Source organism: Phaethon aethereus (assembly GCF_964289735.1).
Source record: "Phaethon aethereus genome assembly, chromosome: 2".
NCBI classification, from domain to species: domain Eukaryota; kingdom Metazoa; phylum Chordata; class Aves; order Phaethontiformes; family Phaethontidae; genus Phaethon; species Phaethon aethereus.
In genome coordinates this window covers 171,101,942-171,120,271 of record NC_138582.1, presented here as the reverse complement: position 1 = coordinate 171,120,271, position 18,330 = coordinate 171,101,942, and the positions used below count along the sequence as shown (strand labels likewise).

The 18,330-nt window shown below is 43.0% G+C and overlaps 1 protein-coding gene across 1 annotated transcript in view; it reads left to right on the top strand.

Moving 5' to 3' along the window:
- SMARCC1 (SWI/SNF related BAF chromatin remodeling complex subunit C1) overlaps positions 1 to 18,330 on the top strand; it is a gene marked incomplete at both ends in the record, with an annotated part of 94,834 nt that overhangs the window by 54,097 nt on the left and 22,407 nt on the right. Inside the window, 4 exons of the mRNA XM_081996732.1 lie at positions 7,143 to 7,198; positions 9,368 to 9,482; positions 10,390 to 10,544; positions 18,172 to 18,306. Of these exons, the coding sequence (XP_081852858.1) occupies positions 7,143 to 7,198; positions 9,368 to 9,482; positions 10,390 to 10,544; positions 18,172 to 18,306 (461 nt within the window). The remainder of the gene's footprint in view (positions 1 to 7,142; positions 7,199 to 9,367; positions 9,483 to 10,389; positions 10,545 to 18,171; positions 18,307 to 18,330) is intronic.

The following is an 18,330-nucleotide window of genomic DNA, read 5'->3' as shown; positions in this document are numbered from 1 at the left end:
CTTTTGCTTTCCAGGATAGCACCCCCCTGTAGGTTACATAGTATGATAGATGAAGATGCTCTGCTTCTGCTTTAGTAAAAATGAATTGAAGAGAGCAAAACAAGGGATCCTAGCTCTTTAGGCTAGTGATTAAGCTTCAGAGAGGGAAATAATCAGTACATCTGTGGTACGTAGTTTCAATTAAGTCTTCACTGAGTATGTGTGCTTTCTTAATGGCTTTCCAGAGGTGATTAACTACATTGGCTGCATTATGTGCCCTGAATGAGGCACCAGGCAGTCTCTGAAGTGCCGGTGTTGGAGACAGTTACTTCTACATTTTAGGTCTTATTCTAACAAGTATTTCACTGAAAGTAATTCCACTGACAGAAGTGTGTGGATGCTTCAAGCTGTAGCTCACCTGTGACAGTAAACGCTGAGGGAACGGTGGTCTGATTTATTGTCTCCGCTACAACTGTAAGTGACTTAAATGGATGATTAAATTTAACATTTTATGGATGATTTTGTATCGTACTCAAATACACATACTAGGAAACCACATACAAGTATACATACACGGGAGAAGTTATTTTGCTTCACTTTTGGCAGGAAGATTTCTCTTGTGGTCTCCAGGGTGTGCTTTGACTCTGAAATAATGCAAGCACTGCTAAAATGAACAGACTCAGAGTACTTCATTCACTTTGCCTGTGTCCACATGCTGGTGAGCTAGTTCTGCACCGCTGGAGGATTGAGACCATCAATCCTCTTGTGATGGACTCATGCAACTTGCACGAAAGCTGCCGCAGCTTTCTGTGAACTCTCCACCCTTCTCCATGGAAGCCCACTTGGTTATCGTGCTGTACACCTGCAAGCTGCATGAAGTAGGAACGGAGGAAGCTCTGGTGGCTGTGAAGTCCTGACTTACTGTGGAAAATGTAAATTGTGGTCTAGATAATAGCCCAATAATTATATTCAGACCCAGGATTTTTCCGTAGCTATAATATATTTCCTCACAATAAAATATTAATATTCAAGCCTGACTTTTGACAGGTGGTGTGTGTTGCCTTAGTGAAAACAAAGGAGACTATGATGTCTTGAGGGCATCTTTAAACTATTTGCTGAGCTGAAACTCACGCTAGGGATTCTGTGCATTTATGTGTGGGGTTTTGCATATTGTTCTTCTGATGACAATGAAGGTTACGTACCTGCTTATGCTGCAAGTGTCTGTTTGCTGGTAATGCAGTAAATTCTTACCATGGAAACATTTTATAGTTTTCCTTCCTGCCCTAAAGTCAATTTAACTTTTCTGTAAAGTCCCCAGGCTTCATCAGAAGTCACTTATAAGTTCTTCACGTATTAGAAAACAGGATTCCGAGTGCCTGGAGAAAATACGAAGAAAGAACAAGCTTCCGCAGGGACAGAAAATAGTTGCTGCTTTGGGTTTGAAGAGGGGCATGGAGAGGCGATTGCATGTGGTTTGCACGTGGTTTCTCCCTCTTGAAAGACGTCTGAGGCATCTCACAACCATCTGCCTCTTGCTGATTTAAGAAATGTCGTTAATTTGATTCTCCCCCCCATCCTGCAAGGTGTAATACCAAATGTGCTGAAGAGGGTTAAAGAGCATTGTTGGTGCTATGTAAAAGGGATTACAGGGTCTTTCTCATTAAAGTTAAGTCTTCCCCTTTTGTAATAGGGACATGTATCTCCAACTAATCAATTCCTGTTTGCATTGTCAGTTATGTATTCTCATTAACCTCGTTAGATCGTACAGGAAAATCAGTAAGGTTGAGTTTGTAGCCAACTGAAAGGCAGGAGTCATTTCTCTCATTCTCATGCAGAGTGTCAGAAATGTTTCGGGGTTTGTCTGATCCGTTCATATTTGAATTAGAGATTAATTTTTACGGGTTGCTTAATTGTTTTGAGGTACTTTTAATAGCCTGTAATTTAGAAGCAAAAATCTGCTTCAACCCAGATAAACTTATTTAACCCTCAGACTAATAACTGATAGCTTTAATTTTGTTTTTCCTCATATATGTAGAATTTCAGCGTGGTCCTCTCAATGTACACAAGTGCAGAATGGCTTATGCCGGGGAACTGCAGAGACATAGCGCTGTCACTGCAAATAAGGGTTTGGTAGCTAATACAGGAAAACAGTTTTCAAAAACGATTGACTACCACCTGCCTAAAGTTGTCATCCTAATTTTAAAATAACATTTATTATTACAGCCAGGACTATAAGACCTAAGTTAAATCAGGATGTTTGCAATAATCTCACTGTCACACATATATCCTTCTGACTTTCTTTGTAGCTGAGTATGTCCCTTGTGTAATATAAAAGAACACTTGGTTTTGGAAAGTCTGTCAAATGTATTACGATGCAAGGGAGAGTCCAAGGGCAGTTTTCCTTACTGTGAGATGCTCTGTTGTGCTTTTTTCTTTGAGATATTTTTCTCTAAAGTGTGGGTGGGAAGGAGTTTGTCTTTCTGGGGTATCCTGTTTACGTTGGAACTTCCTCCACAGCAGTAGTCACTTAACAACTCTTACCATGCTCTACAGATTGGTCTACAAATTTGCGCAGAGAAGTTGTGGATGCCCCATCATTGGAAGAGTTCAAAGTCATGTTGGATGGGGCTTTTAGCAACCTGACCTATGGAAGATGTCCCTGCTCATGGCAGGGGGGGGTTGGACTGGATGATCTTTAAAGGTTCCTTCTAACCCAAACCATTCTATGGTTCTATGAAATAAAAAAGGAATATTTAATAAAACTTGGCCCAATACTTGCAGAGAATTAATAGCAAACACTTAGAATCTATGGTAATGCTTGACATGTAGCACATTGTAAACCTACACCAACTCATCCTGCGCTCGTGTCTTCAAATGCCACGTGTTGCTGGACGCTGCTTTTCTGAAGAACTTTACCTTGAGATGGGAAACCTCGAAATGCACTGTAATCAGAAAACAAAACCCACCACATTTGAAATTGAGTTTAAAGTAGAAAGGCAGTTCAGTCTTACCTGAAAGATGCAAGAATGAACTGACTTTTTGAGTAGAGCAGAAAAGTGTGTGTCTTACAGGACTTTATTATATGGCATAAGTAGGGGCAGCTTACATAATTACTTTACAGCTTTCTCGGTGTGATTCAGAATCTAGCAAGGAGTATTGCCACCTGCTAAGCTTAGCATTCCTGAGCAAATCATGTGCAACTGTGCGACAAGAACCTTCTAGGGATTTTTTTCCCCTCCCTCAGAGTATAAATGCAAAGCTGCAGGTTTTTGTGGGAGCTCCTTTAGACTGACCAGAAGCCTGCAACAGATGAGGTAGTAGCCTGGTGGTCAAGATGCTTGCCACTGGTGTGGGATGCAGAGACTTGAGTAGCTGCTCAGCCTAACTGTAGGCTGGAGAACTTGAGCTCCAGGTTCTCACCTTCCAGAAGAGTGAACAAATTATCAAGTCATTACCTTTTAAGAGACAGAAGCCTTCCCATTTTGACTTAAAGTTGTCCACAGACTAGAGCTTTTCTGGCCTGTTTCACTCTGACTTGTAGTTTTTGTAGGAAGCAGAACTTCAGAATTGCTTAACTTCTCCCTGTGGTTAAGTTTTGGGTTGCTTTATACAAAATTATAGACTTTTTTCTTTCAATTATGCTGTATCCCAGTACTAGGAATCTTGAAGTTCTTAGTATTTGGGTTAAGCTATGCCAGAATGAAAATTTGTGTATTCCTATGCAATATTTTCCTAGTTTGAACTCATGATCTTCCATCCTACCAGCCCAACCGCACTTGGAGTGTTCTGCACTTTGTCTCTGTGGGTTTTTGCTAAAGGAGAGAATAAAGCTTTCTTTGTAAAGCTTTCTCTTTCATTTACTAGGAGGGATGATGCTTTTAAGCCCAATTTGGACCTCTGCTTCTAGGCTTGAAATAGCTGTCTGACAAAATCTACTCTAGATTTTCCTTGTGACATTATTAGGTCACTAAATCCTAACTCTGAGATAAAACTTCTGAGGAGGTATGTCCCCAGTCTCCATAAATTGAATTATGGTGGCAGATACTTCAGATAAATAGGTTTATCATCTTAAAATAAGCCAAGAAGAAAACCATTATCTTTCAGTCAGATTTCTGGTATGTTTTTCTTATCTATGGAAGGGACTTATTTAAAAACTTCCGTAGAGAGCTATTGCTATTAAAGCAAACCATTTTATGCATCTCTCTTGCTTCAGTGTAGCACATGGGAATAAAATGAGGATTACTGAAAATGAACACCCAACACCAGCTAATGTCTTCAGAAGCTTAGAGACGGATCAGGGCTTTTCACCAACAGTTTTATATTAGGATGGCAGCATGTGTTGGAGCCCATGGTCTAAATAAGCTGCTCCTTGAATGCCCCTGCACATGAAATTGTACTACAGTTTCTTTTCTTGCAGGTCTGAGATCCTAGACAAGGAGTAAGAGATTGTGCTGACACTCTTCCCTCTTGTCTGTTCTTGCAGAACAGCTGGGTGCTGCAAATAGATGGGGATTTCCTGGGCTTTTAAACAACCCGTATACAAAATATCAGGAAGGTAGTGCATTATTTAAACACCTTCATGGTATTCTCCATCAGTATGCCTCCTGTTATCCTATTATCTCAGAGGACTGCTATCATTAGGAGGAATATTTTAAGTGCCCTGTAAAGGAGTAACTTAATGAACCAAGGGTTAGCACCAAGAGATGTGTATTAAGCACAAGAAGATGTTAACTGCTGTTAAAACACCCGCTTCTGAGGTGCATGCATCCAGCACATGGTAACACATCATGCTTTTTTAATTATTTTTTTTCCTTCCTCATTTTGGTCTCGCTTGTATACCAGTTATGCTGTTACCTAGCTTCTTTCGTAACTGCCGAGGTTAGATGGGACGATAACTGGTCAGCTGCTACTGAAAAAGCAATCTGTAATGCAAGGGTGGTAGAACTCTTCAGATCTCTCTGTAATAGCTATTTGAATGCCAAACAGACAGTAAATAAGGGGTTACAAGCCTGAAGAGCTCAGTCTAGTCAGCCAAAAAAACAAACAAAATGAGAAATAGCAAGAAGCATGTAACTGTGTATTGAAGTTAAGGTTTTTTTCATGCCTGGTGGTAGGGCACCTGGCAAAGTTGTTCTGGGTTCCAAATGTGAAGGTGTAAGAGGCGGCGAGCGCTGTCCTGACCCACGCATCCACGGTGGTGAAAGAACCCCCAAGTGTCCAGACGGTTCATGTTATATACTTTCAGCTTCTCATGAAGATGGAGATTTCTGAGCAATTCAGAACCGGAGGCTGCAGCGGCGTAGGTGAGCTGCCTCTGCTCTCTGTCGAGGTCATCTCCTGAGCACCTGCTTGGCACGCTTCTTTTTCCATAAGGAAGTACTTCATGACTCCAGTATGGGAGCCTTGGCTTGGAGCCAGTCTTGGCAGAGGCTGTCTCGTGTGTATCCTCTGAAGATTCAGGGCACGGTGTAAGGCTGAAGCTCCATCTCCTGGAGAAGTCCAGGAAACTGTTACTGCCTAGAGAACCCAACCGGTGGTTTTATGGAGAGCATCTTACAACATCTGTCAGCAATACCTGAAGCCACTGGAGAGAAGTAAGCATTGACCTAGTACTGTTCTCTTCTTCAGCACTGGAGGTGTGACTCCAGCTCTTGACTTTTCACAGCATCCTGGAAAGCATGCTTTTCAACCAGCTGGGAGTTGGGCAGGCTATCCTGTGACAGCATTGTCAGGAGATGTGGCCATTCAGCCTCTGTTCTGTTTCTCAGTGGTTTGGATGGCTATATTTTGGCTGCAGAGGGAACGTGAAGCTTTCTGTTGGTAATTTATGTCCTTGCTTCAGCTGGTAATTTTATGTTCTTTTCTTGCTTTATATCTAACCAACAACCAGCTCTTGTGCTCAAAAGTGATTCATATCTTCTTTAGCACCTAACTGGGCAGCTGCGGTTGCACTCTTGAGGAGCTGCAATACAGCTTGCCATATAGCGTTTTTTCAGTGAGAAGGCAAAGAAAGTGTTAGGGTTTCTTGGATCATTTCATTGATCCACTCTTCAGTGCAAACCCACAAGTATTGGTATAATTAGAGCTGAGGAAGAAGCAAGAGAACGAATGATCAAGGTCTGAGTGAGAGCACTGTCCAGGAACATCTACCATAGGACTACACCTTTTGGGCCAGTTTCTTTGATTTAAGCTTCATTGTTCAGTTCAGACTCAACATTTGTTTTGAATGTATTTCTGAGGACTTGGATGCATATCAGAGTGCCTTTGGGAGAAGTGTGTTTGGAAGAACAGCACAAAGAGCCATATGGGACTGGCGAACCACTTGGTCATCGTGTTTATGCAGAGCAGCAGGTACAAAGGTTGTGAAATGAGGTTTCACATCAAACCAGTGTGGAGGATAACTGCCCGCTGCCTTGAACTCCGGTGGTTTTTGGGGCCAGAAATAACAAGAGACCCTTGGTGTTTAACAACAGTGTTAGTGCTTTAAAAAATTTGCTACTGTTTAGTGTTACTCTGGTGTTGAATAATTATTTTGAAGTCTGCTTTGGAGAATTCTGGTATTTGCACCACCTGCAAAATGGAATTTAAATCTTCAGTTGACCTGCGGTGCATGACAATGCCTCTGGATAGACCTTTTGTCGAAAGCAGCTCAGGAGATCTTGTGCTAAGGAGGAATTACGAGTCTGGCAGCGCTGTAATTGAGGTTAATCACGTAACTGACAACCATCTACAGAATCAAACTGAATGTATTGGGAAAAACATTTTGTAATACTGTGACTTACCAATGGGAATTACTGTATGACTTGAATACTGCAGAACTGTGCATTGAACTGTCCTCTGTGTAGCTAAAACTGATAGATTCGGTGGTTTCTCTCTGCATGGGTAAACTGGGTGTTTCAGCAGAGCATGGATAACTTAATATTTTGTCCTGCTTGTTGGACTGAAAAGAAAAACCAGTTAAATTTTAAAATCGCAAGTAAACTTGATTTTTAAACTAAAATTAGTGTAATAAGCTTTTAGTCTTCCAGGAGTTTAGTGTTGTGGCTTTCTTTAAACCCCTGTCAGTGGAGAATAGAAAATTTTAGTTAACCCTGAAATAAATGTTGAGTATGATAAATTGACATTATGGCAATTGTAAATACTTCACTTATTTGTTTTCTCAGATGGAGCTGAAGAAGACAAAATGGAAACTGAGACGGATGGGCAGCAGTCTGAGAAGGTAAGCTTAGCTCAGTACACTCGTTCTGAAAACATAGTTCTGACACTTATGAACCTGAATTACTACGTTCTAAAATGCCTGATAAGAAAAGTGGACGGTACTGTGGCGTTCAGCGTGTGCGTCCATAGGGAACAGTCTTCATTCTCCATAGTGCTTCATTTTGTTATGAGTGATTTAATCTCAAACCATACAGAGACATTTCGTTTGCTGGGCAAAGAGAATGAGGTATCTCTGTTTCCTAGTGCTGAGGAAAAAAGGTTGGGACTGGGAGGAAATGTAAACTAGGTGATACCAAATGAATTAGAGGCTTAAGCAGCAGAAGGGCATTGGTGTGTTATGGTTCATGACTGGTCGCGGTCTAAAGCAAGCATCACTTTGAAGTCTTGCCGTAGAAATTGCCTTCCCAAAGTTGAACACAGCTTTCAGTTCTGACAAGATGAGAGAGGTCAGGGCTTTCCGAGAAATGGGTGAGTTGGCTTATTCGCAGTATTTGGCAACCATTTGTGAGTGCGGTGTGTGGTGCTGAACAGACAACCTGAATGAAGCTATTGCACCAGCTGCGTCGCAGCTCTCCAGCAACAGTGCGAGTTATATATATATATTCGGTCTGCACGATCACATGTGGCTTGGCGGATGTGGGAGGTTGACATCTGGCTGACTAAAGGAAGGTGGCCATAGCTGAGCTGGTCAATCAAAGTCCTCTTTGGAAGAAGTCTACGTTAAGTCTTAGTCATAGGTGTGTGTATTGTACTCTTTTGATGCTAGGTATGATGCATCCTGCTCATAAAGATCAGGTATTTATAAATTAATTTTTTGACCTGTTGATAACGCCTACAAGAATGCAGTTGTTTGGGGCTTTTTCATATCCCCATGCCTGCACACACAGTACGTCTTTTCAGATAGTCTACAATAATGGCACTGGCTCTGATTGTTTCAGAACTGAACTGAAATTAAACTAATATCCTGGAATTAGAACATCACCCTGCTAAATAAATGGTGGTGGGCATTTACTGAGTCTGCAGCAACAGGCGGTATTTCTGTATTGCCTGCTTCGTCAAATGAATGCGATACAACTAACATAATCGTTGCTGTGTATAGACTTGATGTTAGGTCTTGCTCTGTTTTCAGATGGTTGTTTTGCTGCCTTCCTGATAAATAGTCGGGTATGCTTAGGTAGATATAAGTGTAGAAGACTTCTTGGTCAGCACTTGAAAAGATGCATTGTTCTGTAGAGCAGAATAAATCAGAAATGTACAGGTCAATTTGGAGTATTTCCAAGGTGAATATGATACTTCCAGTCTTAAGCATGAAGATGCTGCTGATTTCTTTAATACTGTGTTAAGGCACCTAGATTTTAACCAGAAATATTTATATTCCGTTTTGCAAACATTGCTCTCTTCCACCAATTCCTGTACAGAAGCACCCTCCTGTAATGCGTAATTCAGTTGTAGCATTTATTGCCACAGGATGCTCTTGTGACCATGAGTTCTGCAGAATTTGGAGCTGTGTGGAGAGGTGAATACTGTATAAATTGTTAACATGACAGACACTGTCAGCTGCTACTGAAAAAGCAATCTGTAATGCAAGGGTGCCCGGCTCTGTTTTGGTAGAACTCTTCAGATCTCTCTGTAATAGCTATTTGAATGCCAAACAGACAGTAAATAAGGGGTTACAAGCCTGAAGAGCTCAGTCTAGTCAGCCAAAAAAACAAACAAAATGAGAAATAGCAAGAAGCATGTAACTGTATATTGAAGTTAAGGTTTTTTTCATGCCTGGTGGTAGGGCACCTGGCAAAGTTGTTCCGGGTTCCAAATGTGAAGGTGTAAGAGGCGGCGAGCGCTGTCCTGACCAGGACCATGCACAAACTACTGGAATAAATGGGGGTAGCATGGGGGGCAGAACATGTTCTTATCTGTCACCTTAGTTTAGGATTTCTTGTACCTTCTGATGAACCCAGGTTGGCCTGGGTTACTGAGTTTGATAGACTTTGTCCAGTGTAGCTTCTTCAGATTTCAGTTACGATTGTCAAAATGGGCTTATGTAGCAGTGAACCTGTAAAATCTAATCTTTTCCTTTATGACAGTGAATTAATTTGAAAACTATAAACGAAGTTAACAGTGAATGTCTTCCATAGCTCTTGTTCATCAGACAATCTTTCATCCCATTTAGGTTGAAAATAAAGCAGAGAGTGAAATTGAGGAAAGCGATAAAGTACAAGAAGGAGAAAATGAGAGAAATCCAGAAAAAGAGCAAGATAGTGAAGTGGCTGCAGACACCAAGCCAGGTAATGGTTCCCAGCTGTTCCTCAAGCTGTGTTAGCTTTAATAGTCTTCCTCTAAAGTGGTTGGAATAGACTGTAAACCCAACTGTGGCAGAAATATTTCCTCTTGCACATCAGGCTGCTTCATGGTTCAGTAGTAAATATTCTAGTTTAATTTCACTGCAAAGCTTAGGCACTAAATTCTTTCTTGAATTCATTTTAGACCTCAGAAGGCTCAGCTGTCATTGTGTAGTGACTGGGTGAAGAAATTGCAGTAGCAAAGTGCATGTAGGTCATATAAACTATTTTCTTTTGCCTGAATTGCACACCATTTGATCATTTTTGATGCAAAGAAATGGGACTGCTTACTTCTACCCTTAGAAGTTAATATGTTAGCTCAGTTTCCCTGTGAAGTGATGCAGACTCTTTATTTTGACAGGCTAAGGAGTACTGGGGTTTTTTCTACATAAGAGATTATTATTTTTATTTATTTTTGACACATTCCCCTTGTATCACATGGATATATTGTGGAGGTTTTTTCCTGGAACTTACATTTAGTGTTTTAGCACCAGGTAAAGCAAGACATGTTTGAATTTACATACAAGAGTAGATATAATAATGGAGCTGATTGGGAAATGCGGCTGAAATTGTTCTGATGAGAGTGAGCTGATGGTAGAAGATGAATTGACAGGATGGAAACTAAAAGCATTTAAAGTTGCCCTATTTGTTGGATCAGATCCTCTTAGACCAGAATTGTTCCCCTGTCAGTGGTTGGACGAGTAGCAGTGCTATAACGTAGGAATGTGACAGTGTGTGGATGAATTAATTTGTTTGACTAATAGCAGTGTACGTAGTGTAGTTCCTGTCCCGATGCGATACTGTTAACAAGAGGAGAATGCACGTAACAGACTTGGCGGTAAATCTCTTCCAGAAGAAAAGGAGGCAGAAGAGAACAAGGAGAACGTTGATGCAATCAAAGACAAAGAAAACGAGGCTGGGAAGAAGAAAGTGGAACATGAAATCTCGGAAGGAAACGTAGCTACAGCTGCAGCTGCTGCCCTTGCCTCAGCTGCCACCAAAGCAAAGGTTTGTTTTGTACAAATACCCATTGGCTTGCTTTCCCGTTTGCATTAGAACTCTTCTTAAAACGGTCCTTTGTTCCAGATCTGTGCAGTTTCACATTCTGATCTCTAATACCTTGAAGGAGCACAAGTGCCTTCTTCAGTTTCTTCTGCTTGAACTCCTAAGTGAAATAGTGTACAATTTTAATTTAGGCAACTACTTTTATGATTATGAAGCTGATGAACATTCCTAAGAAATAGCCCCAAAATGTGTTTGTCAATTTTTGGAAGGACTTTTCTCTGCTCAGTAGATCTGGCTGTAATGCTGAGGGCTTAGGTGTGGGTGGGGAAACCCTCGTGTTGCCTTTTTTGCTGTGCCACCGGCTGTTCTCTGGACTTCACGCAAGCCTTCTGTTCTTGGACTCTTTGTCTATAAAAACAACGCAATGTTCAATTCTAGCATTACAAATTTTTATAGACAACTGATTTTTTGTTGTTGTTAAGAGGTACTGTGTGTCTGTTGAAAGCACGTTCTTGTCTTTCTATCATTAAACTGTTTGTAGTCTCTTAGTGAGATGTTTGAATCCGTGTCCTATCTAATAGCTTTTCTTTACCCTATAATTATTAATTGCATGTTTTCTTTAATTTTCTTTTTGCAAGAACCAGTCTTCCTTCTCTCCTTTCAGAATATCTTCTTCAAAATCCATTTCTCCTTACATAGTTTTTGGATTCGAGTTGTAGTTTGGGTTTCTTAATCACTCTTGGATTCAGTGCCAAGTTGCATGTCACCTACTTTATAGATACCAAAAGCAAAGCACGGATGGTGTTTATTTCCTGATGGATTTCCAGGACATAATAGTGCACCTAATGAGGTGTTGCATGTACTGACTTTTCCAGTCAGATCTTTGACTCTTATAACTTCAGACTTTTTTTTCCAACAGCATCATATACACTGACGATAGTGCGGTGATAGGTGTTGTCATGATGATAGTCTCTCCTTTATGAACCCATGGGATTTGAGGATATTTGTAGTTATTACCTTTCAAGCCAGGTTCTAAAATCACAAGCTGCATGAGTTCAGTGTCGCTTAGTGTCACAGCTAGGCACCCTAGCTGTGTGGAGTCCCACTTTGCAGGCGAACTTCAGGTTCATTATTTCGGTGAAGTGCAGAGTCCTAACTGGCTCCCTTGTGCATCACTTCACCTGTCTGCACGTGAACGTGTGGTGCTGCAAGCACCGAGCTCTTTTACCAGAGTAACTTACTATCACTTCATCAGACTTACAGATAGTTTCAGCCAAGTTGAAAAATACCAAAACCCTGCATATATATAAGGAGGCATGAAGTTTAATCTCTATTTTATGGAAGGCTGCTTGCTCCAAATAAAGATGATCTGCTTTCCTTCCTTGGGTGATGACAAGTGCTAGAGGGAGATGGGACTTGGCTAATGGCAGTTTTCATTATGGTAATGGTAATATTCTAGAAGAATTTTAGCCTTATATTACAGGAAATAATATAATTGGGATGTTCACACTTCAGCGTAGAATTCAAGTTCAACAGGGATTTCTCTTTCCACTTGCACTTAAAAACCCAGACAATATTAGGGCTTTCAGTGAGCTGTATCTTGTCTGAGAGTAATTCAACTCTTCATTATGAACTCAAGACCTCATTGTGTGAAGAGCTGTTACAAAGCTGTTTTCCTTACAATTTTATATCAGAGGAGTATTGCAGTTGACTTCTAAGGAGAAACAAGGGTTAAAGGCAGGCACTTGAAGTGGTTTTTCTGGGGTTTTGGTAGGTTTTTTCCTTTTGCGGTAAGTGGCTTCACCAATAAGTTGTCTTATATGAGAAATAGTATGCAGTGACTGTGTACATTTCGGGGTGAGACACTGTATTACTACATATAGAATAGAGCAACAATTTTAAACGTGTTTTTACAGGTTACGGCTTCTGTACAAACAATATTAGAATTTAAATCACTTTTTCCTCATTTTCTTCTCAGATTCTTACAACAATATAAGCTATTTTTTCCTTTCTGTGCATAAGTAGCACATGATAGAAAATGTCCCCTCTCCTGCAGATTGCTGTTAGCTTTTGTCCAGTTGTGATCAATCACAGAATCATTAAGGTTGGAAAAGACCTTCAAGATCATCAAGTCCAACCATCAACCCAACACCACCATGCCCACTAAACCATGTCCCGAAGCACCACATCCACACATTTTTGAACACCTCCAGTGACGGTGACTCCACCACCTCCCCGTGCAGCCTGTGCCAATGCCTGACCACTCTCTCAGTACAGAAATTTCCCCCAACACCCAATCTAAACCTCCCCCGGCGCAACTTGAGGCCGTTTCCTCTCGTCCTGTCGCTGGTTACTTGGGAGAAGAGACCAACCCCCACCTCACCACAACCCCCTTTCAGGCAGTTGCAGAGAGCGATGAGGGCTCCCCTCAGCCTCCTCTTCTCCAGACTGAACACCCCCAGTTCCCTCAGCCGCTCCCCATCAGACTTGTGCTCCAGACCCCTCCCCAGCTCCAGCTTCTCTGGACACGCTCCAGCACCTCAACATCCTCCTTGTAGTGAGGGGCCCAACTCTGAACACAGGATTCGAGGTGCGGCCTCACCAGGGCCGAGTCCAGGGGCACGATCCCTGCCCTGCTGCTGCTGGCCACACCATTGCTGGTACAGGCCAGGACGCTGTTCAGAGCTGCAGAGCTTCTGCTGTAGCTCTTGATCCATCACTTATACTGCCAAAAAGGACTGTGTTGGTCATCATTTGACCTCATATGTAACTCTGATCCCATGACTTCTCTGAATTTCTGTTTTGAGGTAGTTGTGATTGAGGACTTCTTCTTCTAGAAGACACTGGTATCAAAACTACCAGTGATGCAAAACCTCCTATGATTGTCCATAAGTTTTTCCATGGGTGGTAAACATTGCTGTTAAGTTTTATCCCTAGTGTGATATGCTTCACCCACTAACCATTGTACCATAGTAGCGCTTTCCTTTGCCTGCTGAATTAAAAAGCCTTTGGTTATCAACTGCTCTTTTTTGTGTGTAGCTATTTAGAAATGGAAAATTCGGGAACGGAAAAGGACCCTGTTGCTAAAATCCTATTTCTTCTTTTTGCAGGCAGCTCCATCCCATCTTCTGTTTATAGGCAAATCGAATTGTATTTACCTGGTTCGTTTTGCTGTTCCTCTAGAAGCTCACTGTACAACCTTTTTCATCTCATGCCTGAATGTATGCAGGGCAGGACTTAGTTCTTCCCATTGTGTCCTCTAATTTCGATAGTTCTGTGTTACCTGCCACCTTTATTTCTTCTGCTGAGTTTGTGAAAGACAGTTTTATCCCCTCTTGGCCTCACAAAACAAAAGCTAGGTGAAGCATCTTGTCTCCTTCCTTCCCTCTTCCTGTTTTGTGAAAGGAAGAGTACTCCATCCCTTACTGGATATGGCGGGGAACATTGTCTCCAAGGACGAGGACAAGGTTGAGGTACTTAATGCCTTCTTTGCCTCAGTCTTTAATAGCCAGTCCAGGTATCCACAGGGTAGTCAGCCCCCTGAACTGGAAGATGGGGATGAAGAGCACAAGAACCCCCCATAATCCATCAGGAAACAGTTAAGGACCTGTTAAACCACCTGGACACCCACAAGTCTATGGGGCCTGATGGGATCCACCCGAGAGTACTGAGGGAGCTGGCGGAGGAGCTTGCCAAGCCACTCTCCATCATTTATCAGCAGTCCTGGTTAACAGGGGAGGTCCCAGACGACTGGAGGCTTGCCAATGTGATGCCCGTCTACAAGAAAGGCTGGAAGGAGAATCTCAGGAACTACAGGCCTGTCAGCCTGACCTCCGTACCGGGGACGATCATGGAGCGGTTGGTCTTGAGTGCTCACAGGGCATGTGCAGGACAACCAAGGGATCAGGCCCAGCCAGCACGGGTTCATGAAAGGCAGGTCCTGCTTGACCAACCTGATCTCCTTCTATGACCAGGTGACCCGCCTAGTGGATGAGGGAAAGGCTGTGGACATTGTCTACCTGGACTTCAGTAAAGCCTTTGACAGCGTCTCCCACAGCATTCTCCTGGAGAAACTGGCGGCTCGTGGCTTGGTCGGGTTTCCTCTTCGCTGGGTAAAGAACCGGCTGGATGGCCGAGCCCAGAGAGTTGTGATGAATGGCGTTAAATCCGGCTGGTGGCCGGTCACAAGTGGTGTTCCCCAGGGCTCGGTTTTGGGGCTGGTCTTGTTCAATATCTTTATAGATGATCTGGATGAGGGGATTGAGTGCTCCCTCAGTAAGTTTGCAGATGACACCAAGCTGGATAGGAGTGTTGATCTCCTGGAGGGTAGGAGGGCTCTGCAGAGGGATCTGGACAGGCTGGATCGATGGGCAGAGGTCAACTGTATGAGGTTTAACAAGGTCAAGTGCCAGGTCCTGCACTTGGGTCACAACAACCCCATCCAACGCTCCAGGTTTGAGGAGGAGTGGCTGGAGAGCTACCTGGTGGAAAGGGACTTGGGGGTGCTGGTTGACAGCCGGCTGAACATGAGCCAGCAGTGTGCCCAGGTGGCCAAGAAGGCCAACAGCGTCCTGGCCTGTACCAGCAATGGTGTGGCCAGCAGCAGCAGGGCAGGGATCGTGCCCCTGGACTCGGCCCCGGTGAGGCCGCACCTCGAATCCTGTGTTCAGAGTTGGGCCCCTCACTCCAAGAAGGACGTTGAGGTGCTGGAGCGTGTCCAGAGAAGGGCGACGGAGCTGGGGAGGGGTCTGGAGCACAAGTCTGATGGGGAGCGGCTGAGGGAACTGGGGGTGTTCAGTCTGGAGAAGAGGAGGCTGAGGGGAGCCCTCATCGCTGTCTACAACTGCCTGAAAGGGGGTTGTGGTGAGGTGGGGGTTGGTCTCTTCTCCCAAGTAACCAGCGACAGGACGAGAGGAAACGGCCTCAAGTTGCGCCGGGGGAGGTTTAGATTGGGTGTTGGGGGAAATTTCTGTACTGAGAGAGTGGTCAGGCATTGGCACAGGCTGCACGGGGAGGTGGTGGAGTGACCATCACTGGAGATGTTCAAACAAACGTGTGGATGTGGTGCTTCGGGACATGGTTTAGTGGGCATGGTGGTGTTGGGTTGATTGTTGGACTTGATGATCTTGAACGTCCTTTCCAACCTTGGTGATTCTGTGATACTTTTCTCTGCCTGTTGCAATTTCAGTGAACCTGTTGCATGTGGATGAGAAGAGTTCAGCACAGTATTCCAGTGAGTTGGTGCTAGGATGCTATCCATTTTCCAGAAGTCTCCTGTGGTCTAGCTTTACAGTTGTCTATACCAGTTGTCACACTTGTGCTCTTGCTGTGATTAGCTAATTTCACAACTAAAGCTAGGTTTAAGAAGAGCAGGGGATGGGCTAGGTTCTGTGAAACTGCCTGTAATGTGTGTGTTAGCTGAGTAGCTGGCCTTGTGATACCTCCTAAGGTTATCAGTATTCACCCAGAGATACAATTTCGGGAGTCGGCACTGTGGCATCGGGCAGGAGCCCAGGCGCGGAGGCACTAATCGCTGTACTTGTGTTTAGGGCTCCCATGTTTAAGTAGCAAACCAAAGCGTCGTTCTGTACCTGCCCTCAGCCAGAGGCCAGATCGACTTTGCTTAGTGATGCTCAGGTCGTTGAATTGCTGTGTCCCAGGACAATGTCACATGCTGTCTTTTTTGCTTATTTATGACTTGTTAAGGTGGATGCAGTGATACGTTTATAAGGCAATTTAAGTCACTATTAATTTTTTCTTAAATTTTTTTTTTGTCAGCAGCAGTGTTAGTAATGACTTGTTCTTTGTCCATGTGAAAGCGCTGGGTAATGTCAGGCTAACGAGCAGTCTCTTTGGGTCTCTTCAGGAAAAACTTCAATGGTGATTTCCTTTCTCATGTGTATTTTGAGACCTGTCTTTTACCTAATCATGTACCTTGCTGATTTTTTGTTAATCGGATTTCATTGTTAAAATTGCATCCATCAGGCAAGGCAAAATGACTGTCAGAAGGCTGTGTGTATCAACAAAGGTACTTCTGTCACTCTGACTTTTCATGCAAATGAGTTTGATTTACTAAACAGTATTAATTGATGTTGAATTTTCTAGTTCTGTCAGCCATTCAGTTACTTTATTTCAAATGTGTGCACCACTGGTCAGTATTTAACGGAATACCCTACTGGAACTTCACAGTGGCGTGCTGTTAGATGAACTTGGGTGATCACTCTGGTTCGCTCAGACTGTACCTGATTTAAACTTAGTGAGAGTCTTGAATGCATGTTGCCGAGATTTACTGGAGACTTGCTGTATTGCTGGTGGGTTACCAGGGGTGAATGCTGTCAAATGACACAATGTGTTAGTGATGGAAACAATATCATACGTTTTTTGAAAAATTCTGTTTATAGTTAGGATTACCAGGGAGTTTTATGGTGCTCCTTTTCTCTAGCTCAGTATTTCTCCCAGTTCTGAGCCAAGGTTTGGGGCACAGCTCACTAAATATGAGTCTCTGTTTGCAGCTTGAGCTGGAGAAGATCCAGCTTTTTTTTTCCTTCCTTCCCCTTGGCCCTCACCTTTCTCTTCTCAAAAGCCAACCCTCCTTCCCCCTCAACCCTTGGATGTGTCAGTAGGGCTTTGCTTGGACGCTGTGGTTGGGAAACATCCTTTGACTATCGATACAGAAACTTCCAAGCAGTGCACGTGATGGGTGTTTCATTTTGCGTGTATTTTCATTTGAACAGCAAGCTTTTAGCAAACGCTAGTAGAAGGCATCATTAATGTGCCTTTCACACTTGGCAAATGTGAAACGCTTTATAGGCTGTCTCATATATCACATATACATACCCTGTATCATATATGGGTATATGTAAATGGGGTAGAGCCTTGTAAAGAATCTATTTCCCTTTTTCTGCAGTTCACTTCTGCAGTTTAAATACAGCTTTGCCTTCAGCTTTCTTTTGCAATAGGAATACTATGCAACCTGGTTATGAAAGGAAACTGGAAATTTTTTTTTTAAACAGTTGCTTCTAATACCTGTGTAGAGATTTCTCTGCAAGCTCTCCCTAGCCCGAGGTGGAACTGCTGAGCTGAGAAAGCTTATGGTTTAGTGGTGTGGTGCTGCATGTAATGGGAATACATTTAACGGGGTACATAGCTTCTCATTTACTTCAGCAAAAAATATTTCAATGGCAAAGGCATGCAAGAGTCATCTCACTGGTTTGGAGGTTGTTCCAGGTAAAAGCCTTCCATGTGTGTTTTGGTGAGAGCTTTTTGGATGACCTGCAGCTGACTCGGTACAACGTACCCTTCCTCCCTCATTTGCATTTCCACTGAAAGTGCTCTCTGTTGCAGAGCACTCGCAAGGCTTCCAGGCAAAGCTGGATTGCTTTTGAGTACTGAGCATCCACAATACCTCTTGTATTAGGACTTGACACCTATTTATTTGATTAAAAGCTTAATAATCTTCTAAGGGCTTCTGGTTTTGAGCATAAGATTGATAACCTAATGCCCTGTTTTCTGTCCAGAAGTGGAATAGGGTGGGTAAAGCTTGATGCAGGCGTAGTTGGCTTATTCGTTCCCTTAAAGCACTTTATTTTGTGGAATGCATGTAAAGCAAAAACCTGTGCTTTATCCTCAGCACCTAGCAGCGGTGGAAGAAAGAAAGATCAAGTCCCTGGTCGCCCTTCTGGTGGAAACGCAGATGAAGAAGCTGGAGATAAAACTTCGCCATTTTGAGGAACTGGAAACCATTATGGACAGAGAGAAAGAAGCAGTAAGTAGGGGGGTACTAATCCGA